Source organism: Medicago sativa, chromosome 3 (genome assembly GCF_051527215.1).
Source record: "Medicago sativa cultivar Bolivia chromosome 3, Bolivia_mono, whole genome shotgun sequence".
NCBI lineage: Eukaryota > Viridiplantae > Streptophyta > Magnoliopsida > Fabales > Fabaceae > Medicago > Medicago sativa.
The window spans coordinates 60,065,296-60,072,854 of record NC_140751.1 but is presented as its reverse complement, the minus strand read 5'-3'; the positions used below and the strand labels follow the sequence as shown (position 1 = coordinate 60,072,854).

Below are 7,559 nucleotides of genomic sequence, written 5' to 3'. Positions count from 1 at the left end.
TTAACTACTCTAGGTACCCCGTGGCAGAAGTAGAGTGTCGTATTATTAAAAGGTCGCATGGAAAGGATTATGGCGAGGAAAGCCTTGGTAAGTAAGTGGTCCAAGTGATCCACATCTCCTTTTTTGGGATCAACTTTCATATACCATTTACTCTGCAAACTGAACTAACTGCTTAGTAAAAACATAAATAATGGATTAATAGCGTCATATTAGAATAAAGATAAAATGGACCCACATAGAAGAATAAATTTGAGCAGAAGACCTCGTTCCAACATATAAGGAAATAAAAGAGTGGAATTTAGCAGAAAATAAGTTCTCATTTAGTAGGAGAAAAGAAAGAAGTAAAGATAATCAAATTAAAATAAAAATTAAGTTTCGATCCAATAGGAGAAAGAGAAGGGGTATAACCTAAAAGAATAAAGTGGGCGAGTTAGTTTAAAATTAATGGGAGAGTGAAGAGGAGTAGAAAAGGCTTATTGACCCTTTTCTAAGATGCACCCTTGCCCTTTAGCATCAAAACGCCTTTCATATATCTTGGAGCTAAATATTTGGCCAAAGCATCTAGAAGCATCTAGCATGTGAGCTTTTTGACTTAGGACCCAAGTTAGAAAAACATAAGTCCAAGAGGGCTATAATACACACCTTGAGATCATTCTCAAAGGATGATCTAAACAGACTAAACCTAGTTTTATATATTGTACTCACCGCAAGTACATATTACTTCACAAATGTGTCTTTACATTGCAACATATATCTTATTTATAGGAAACAAATGTTGTAAGTTACAAGTGCATGAAGAGTTGTATGACTAGATACCAATAAGAATGAATGCATGAAGAGTCATAAGACTAGATGCTAATAACAATCAATAAAGCCCTTTCCAAAAAAAAAAAAACAATGAATAAAGCCATTTATTCATAGGAGTTAAGGCATATAAAAAACCTAGGGTAAGTGGACATCCATATCATATTAACACTCACTCCGTCTCAAAATAATAATAGTAGTTTAATATTTGTGCACAATTTTTAAGAAAATGATTATGATTAATTGTAGGAGTGTTTGCGGTGTAGTTTTGTTTGATTTTGAGGCTAAAAGTCATATGAACTGCAAGATAGAAAAGCATGCAGTTGGTTTGGTTCAGTTGACTTTGAAAATAAAATTCGAACCAAACCAATGTGGTTTGGATTGGATCGGTTAGTGTGGTTTTTTTTCAAGACAATATTTTTTTTTGTTTCCAACATTAAAATCATGTTAAAAAGGTAAAACATAACATATTTTCAGCAATGTTTTCAACAATGTTTTAAATTTCATCCAAATTACATTTTCATTTTCATTTTCATCAAACAATGTTGAAAACAACATAGTCCAAATTAAAAACGCGGATAAAAAATAACCCTATTCTGTAAAAAAAAATGCAAAAGACAAGATTTCATCATTCTTTAAAAGTTCAAGTCGTTCATAAATACATTTTCGAAATAAAAAGTAAAGAAGAAACTTAACAAAAGAAAAAATATATGTTTTTTTTTTATAAGTTTCCATTGAGTTTCTATGAGTATTGATCTATGTGACATATGTTTGATTGAAGTTTTCATATGTTGCGGTTTGGTTTGATTGGTAAAATAAAAATTGTAAACAAAACCAAAACATGCAGTTGAGTAAGGAAATGATCTGATACATCCAAATCAAAAACGATTTTTTGCGGTTTGAGTTTAGACTAGTTCAGTTTGGGTTCTTTGATTGGGTTGGTTCGGTTTTGAACACCCTAATTAATTGTGTTGATTTCAGTTGTAGAATTAATATCATTTACTAAAATCAAGTTAGTGGAGTAATTATGTTCGATGAAATTCAATAAATAAGAGTATAATAGTAAAAAAAAATAGTAAATTTTGTTTGAAATTCTAAAGTGACAATTAAGTTGAAAGAGAAAAAATGTTAAAAGACAATTGTTTTTAGTTGATGAGTAGTGTTCATAACAATAATTAATTTTTTTATGCATACAATTACTTCATTGTTAGTGTAAAAGAATATCGTAGGGTTTTTTTTTCGTGCCGTCCTGTTATCGCAAGCATGAAGTCTAGTTTATCAGTGTTATTGCATCGCCGCAACCTGAAAATCTTCACAATGACGATGACAACACAGACAATGTTATCTCAAAGTTGGAACCTATTCTATATATCAATCTCGATTCAAATACAAACTATCTATCTGGTTTACAGTTGTTAAGGTTTTTGTTGCATGCCGGTGAACACAATCTGCTCCTTCATACTTATCACCACCAGGGCCGTTCCTCTGAAATAGAAGGCTCGGTTCTATTTTTAAAGTAGGCCCTAGTAAAATCAAAACGTAATTCTTTTTGTGTAGCTAAGCTTCATTAAAAAATCAGAATCAGAAGAACTTTTAAACATGAAACAAAACAAAATAAAATTTAGTGAAAGAGAGGTGAAATTTACCTAATGGTGTCGTTTGGAATGTCACTCCTACGTCGTAGCTAGGAAAGGGGAAAACGAATGGTTTATGCGAAAAAGAAATAATTGTTGTGATTGGATGGGTATTATAATTTTTTTGAGGCCTATAGTTTTTAGAGGTTCGGTTCGATAGCGCTTCTTGCACTCCCCAAGGTCTGGCCCTGATCACCACATAGTTAAATTTAATGCCTTTTTTCCAAATACTTTTGCTTCAAATTTAGTTATGGGTGGGGCACCGGACGTGCTGCTCTCTATCTCATACACACCACATCAAAGGACTCTCCACAAACTGTCCCAATGGCCCGGCTTATGAAGTCTGTTATTATTATCCAAGGTTCTCAGTGTCGCATTATAGTCACTAACTGAGTAATATTAGTTTTATTTGTTTTAATCCATAATCATAATTAGCAAGTGCTTAATACTTTAGTTTTGTTTTGTTTGGATAAGCTTGTTAGGTATTTACAAGAGACTTGATCTCTAAGTCATTGTGTATATATACTTGCTTGTAACTCCTCTTCAATAAGAAGTGAATAACAAACTTTCAGTACTCTCTCTCTCTCTCTCTCTCTCTCTCTCTCTCTCTCTCTCATCAATCCATAACAAACTCTAACCACCATAACCAACTTCATCTTCTCCATAGAAACTCTAACCCTAAAACTGTGATTGCTTGTGAATGAAGAAATCTAAGCTGCGCTAATAAGTAACACCCATCACGGTCCTCATGCCAAATTCATTTTTCCTCTTGAACCGAGTCAAAAAGAGGGACATCTAGTATATCTTCAACTTACATCATCAGAAAATAATTCATGAATGTTAATAGCAATTCATGTTTGGTTAATTGTCATAAGATCATCAGATGGATTATCTTTAATTTCCTATATATATTCATTGATAGTGGTTTCCGATATGGTTTTTGTTTATGCTATATTTTGAAAAGGTTATATTTGGTAACTTTCTATTAAATTCCAGCAATTATTGTTTTCTTCTTGCACTAAGGTGATCATGGAGCATATAAGTTTTTGTCATCATTTCGGAGTTATTCTCTTATGCATTCTCTTACGTATTCAAGTTTTCATCACTTCATGTTCATATTATATATGAATCTTATGTATTCAAGTTTTCATCACTTCATGTTCGTATTATATATGAACTATGAACTAGTAAAACACCTTTTGTCCATACTCGATCGGAGGAAGCAATTTAGCCAAAGATAAGATAGAAATATTAAATGCATATGAGGCTGTGATATCCTTGTGATCTGCATTGTGGTATTCTTTTTGTTAGTGGTTCTTTGTTCTAAGCCTTGACGCAATTGTAAAGTTGTTGTCATGTGATTGTAAAGTTGATATAATTTTCCTATCATGTCTCGTATCCTAGTCATCATACCGGCCCGTATTAGATTGTATGTATCCCTTGTAAAAATCCACGTTATTTGCTTCAATTCATAGCTTCTTTATTTTCTCAGTGAAGTAAAATTGTTTTGGAACATGCATGACAAATAAAATAAGGAGTCTCATCTTTAAAAGAACATTCAAATTCCATATAGTTATAAATTATACAAAATTGAAAAATCTTGATTGCAATAATAAACAGAAAAAATAATGCAACTTATATACATGCATAGTTATGGACTTTTTCTATGTCCAAGCATGTCCAACATTTTTCCCATCAAATTGCATGAAATTCCAACCATATCTTTTCTCTTTCCATCAGCTAAATAATCACCAACATCTGAATTTATAAAAAGATCTTCCCTTTTAACATTTTTTTGATTCAACACAACAACATTTCCCTCATCAACATTGATATCAACAACAACTGAGTCACCTTCCTTTATTTCTTTCCTTAACATCTTTTCAGCCAATGTATCTTCCAAAAATCTTGCAATAGTCCTTCTTAATGGTCTTGCACCATAGCTAGGATTATATCCATTTTGAATCACATAATCCCTAAACCTACATGTCAATGAAAGATGTATATCTTTAACCATCATTTTTTCACAAACTTCTCTCAACATTATATTTGCAATCTGTTCCACTTCCAATTTTGTTAGTTCTTTAAAAACAATTATATCATCAAGTCGATTCAAAAACTCTGGTCTAAAATGATTCTTCAGCTCCTCCATAACCAAATTCTTTTTATGATCAATAATTTGCATAGTTTCATTATTTGTCCCTTCAATAATGTTGTTACCAAGATTGCTAGTCATTATAATAAGTGTGCTTTTAAAGTCAACTGTTTGACCTTTTCCATCTGTGAGTCTTCCATCATCAAGAATTTGTAGCATTAAGTTGAAAACATCTGAATGTGCTTTTTCAATCTCATCAAATAAAACAACTGCATGCGAATTTCTCCGAATAGCTTCGGTTAATTGACCGCCGTCACGGAAACCGGCATAGCCAGGAGGTGCTCCAATTAATCTAGCTGCACTGTGTCTTTCCATGTACTCACTCATATCTAATCTTATCAATGAATCTTTTGAACCAAAATAGTTTGTAGCTAATGCATTGGCTAATTCGGTTTTTCCTACGCCTGAAGGACCGGTGAACATGAAACTTGCAATAGGCCTTCTGCAGTTTCTTAGACCGACTCTAGCACGACGAATCGCTCGGCAGATTGTGGTGATTGCTTCGTTTTGACCGATGACGTGTTTGTGAAGCATGTCTTCTAAATTGAGGAGGTTTTCGCCTTCTTCCTTTGGTACATCACTGACTGGTACTCCAATCCAAGAAGAAATAACATGTTGAATATCACACTTTTTCACACTAGGAATAGTAGCATTACCCCTCTTTTTGTTCTGTTTCAAAAGGTTTCAACAAAAATACCCATTTGATTAATCCAAACATTTGAGAATTATAAATTATAGCATATATTAATTACCATTTTTTACCTTTGCATGACAAAGTTGAACATGTGATCCAGCTTCATCAATCAAATCAATTGCCTTATCAGGTAAGAAACGATCGCTGAAATTTACTCGCACAGAAACATATATGAAAATCATTTCTGTTATAATACATGTTGCAGAATTGGCACTAATAACAATTTTAGTAAGACATTTTTACCTTACATATTGCTGAGACAAATTTGCAGCTGCAACGAGAGCTTCATCTGTGTAATGAAGTTTATAATGCGACTCATATGTTCCGCGGAGGCCTTTAAGAATTTCTATGGTTTCTTCAACAGATGGTTCAACCACTTTAACTGGTTGAAATATTCTTTTTAAGGTTGTATCATTTTCCATGTGCATTCTGTGCTCATTCACTGTTGTAGCAAATATACACTATATACAAAGGTTTTGCATTATTTACTATATAAGACTAATTATTGGACTAATGTGTGAAATGTAAAGGACCAAGTTTCAAGAGAAAATTCTTACTTGAATTACACCTCTTTCAAGGGCATGTTTCAAAATGTATGCGAAACTGTCGGCCTCTGATGTTTCTGCATCGAATATGTGATGAACTTCTTTCACAAAAAGTATCACATTACCGCTTAGTTCAATTTCCTTGATTAAACCCTTGATTCTTTCCTCAGAAGATTCTTGATTTGATATTACATATAAAAAATCAGCCACATCCAATGCAACCACCTGAAAAACAAAGTAAGTGGAAATAAATATTGATGTGTGCATAATGTCACATTATGGATGTGATATCGTGATTTAAGTTAAAGGCCGTTGCTGCTCAATAATTGAACACAGCAAATTGTAACTAATGTTAAAGGTGTCAATAGAGCCCCAAATTTCAAAGCTCACTCAAAAAAGCCCCCACCAAACCCACTAAATTAAAGCCCCCTAATTCCCAAAATTAGTTGGGGCCAAACCCCACTGTAAAATCTATTTATTTGTGGGAATCTATTTATTTGTGGGCCTAAAAAAACCCCACTATAATTTTTTCAGTAAAAAAAGTTTTTTTTTACGGTAAAAAAAATGTTTATAGAAATTTTGGGGTTGGGGCCTTTTAATTTTTTTATTTGTGGGTTTGCATAAATGTAGGCCTTTTAATCTTGTGAATTTTCAAGCCACTTGCTACGTGGGCTGGGGCCAAAACTTCAAGGTCTCATGATATTGAGACCTCTAACTACCGTAGATTCTTTCCACGAATTTCACAATACCAGCACAAGTAACAAATAGGTTTATAGTACTAGTAGCACTTACCTTTTTCCCCTTGAGTTTTTCAGGAACATAACCACTCAAAATTCTCTGAGCAAGACCATGTATGATTGATGTTTTCCCTACTCCAGGTTCTCCAACAAGGCAAGGGTTGTTTTTCATCCTTCGACAAATTATCTGAATCACGCGCTCTACCTGCTCTTCCCTTCCCACAAAAGGATGAAGTTTACCCTACAAAAAAAAGCACTTTTTAAACATTTTTCTAGCACCATAATTCATATATGTAATACACAATGATATGCTGCAATCACAAATCATTGATTGACTAAATTCCTAAATAACTAAATTCAATGCCATTACCGCCATACCTCTTGTGCCAATTTTGTCAGATTGGTTCCAAAAATCTCTAGGTTATTGTTCTGAGCATAGTTACAGAATTCGCTGGGTTGACCGGTGAACCGCGAATTGGTTCGCGCGTACCGATTCGCATATTGATTCTCCCAAATTCGTGAAGAAATTCGTGGAAACAAGCTACCCGCATAAATTCGTAAGTGGGAGAACCGTGAGTTGAGGAACATAGTTGTAGCATGAGAGTGAGAAGAGTACGAGCAAGAGTGGAGAATGAAGAAAGAAGAAACCGCTTTCACGTTAGTGAAGAAGATGATGAAACTAGGGTTAAGAGTCTCTCTTGCTGGACCAGTTTTTTTTCTATATTGGGCTTTTTTTTCTACAGAAAACGTATGGCATAGTAATCTATTCTCTACTACATATATATATATATATATATATATATATATATATATATATATATATATATATATATATATATATATATATATATATATATATATATGAAAGTTAATGACTACCAAAAATACAATATTACCCAATCTTAATTTTTTGACACATCAGCATATTTTAACATTTTTGTGTCTTTTGTAACAAAATATCGTATTTATAAGAGAGAGAGAGAAAATAAC

The 7,559-nt window shown here is 33.1% G+C and overlaps 1 protein-coding gene across 1 annotated transcript; it reads right to left on the bottom strand.

The window, feature by feature from the left end:
• Positions 1 to 3,983: 3,983 nt before the first annotated feature.
• Positions 3,984 to 7,355, bottom strand: LOC146938757 (chaperone protein ClpC, chloroplastic-like). The gene is made up of 6 exons (XM_085752662.1): positions 6,948 to 7,355; positions 6,625 to 6,810; positions 5,845 to 6,057; positions 5,531 to 5,748; positions 5,356 to 5,431; positions 3,984 to 5,262 (listed from the first exon to the last, which is right to left on the bottom strand). Exons 1-6 carry the CDS (start codon positions 7,155 to 7,157, stop codon positions 4,090 to 4,092), a joined length of 2,076 nt encoding a protein of 691 aa, XP_085608788.1. The 5' UTR covers positions 7,158 to 7,355; the 3' UTR covers positions 3,984 to 4,089.
• Between the last annotated feature and the right edge of the window lie 204 nt (positions 7,356 to 7,559).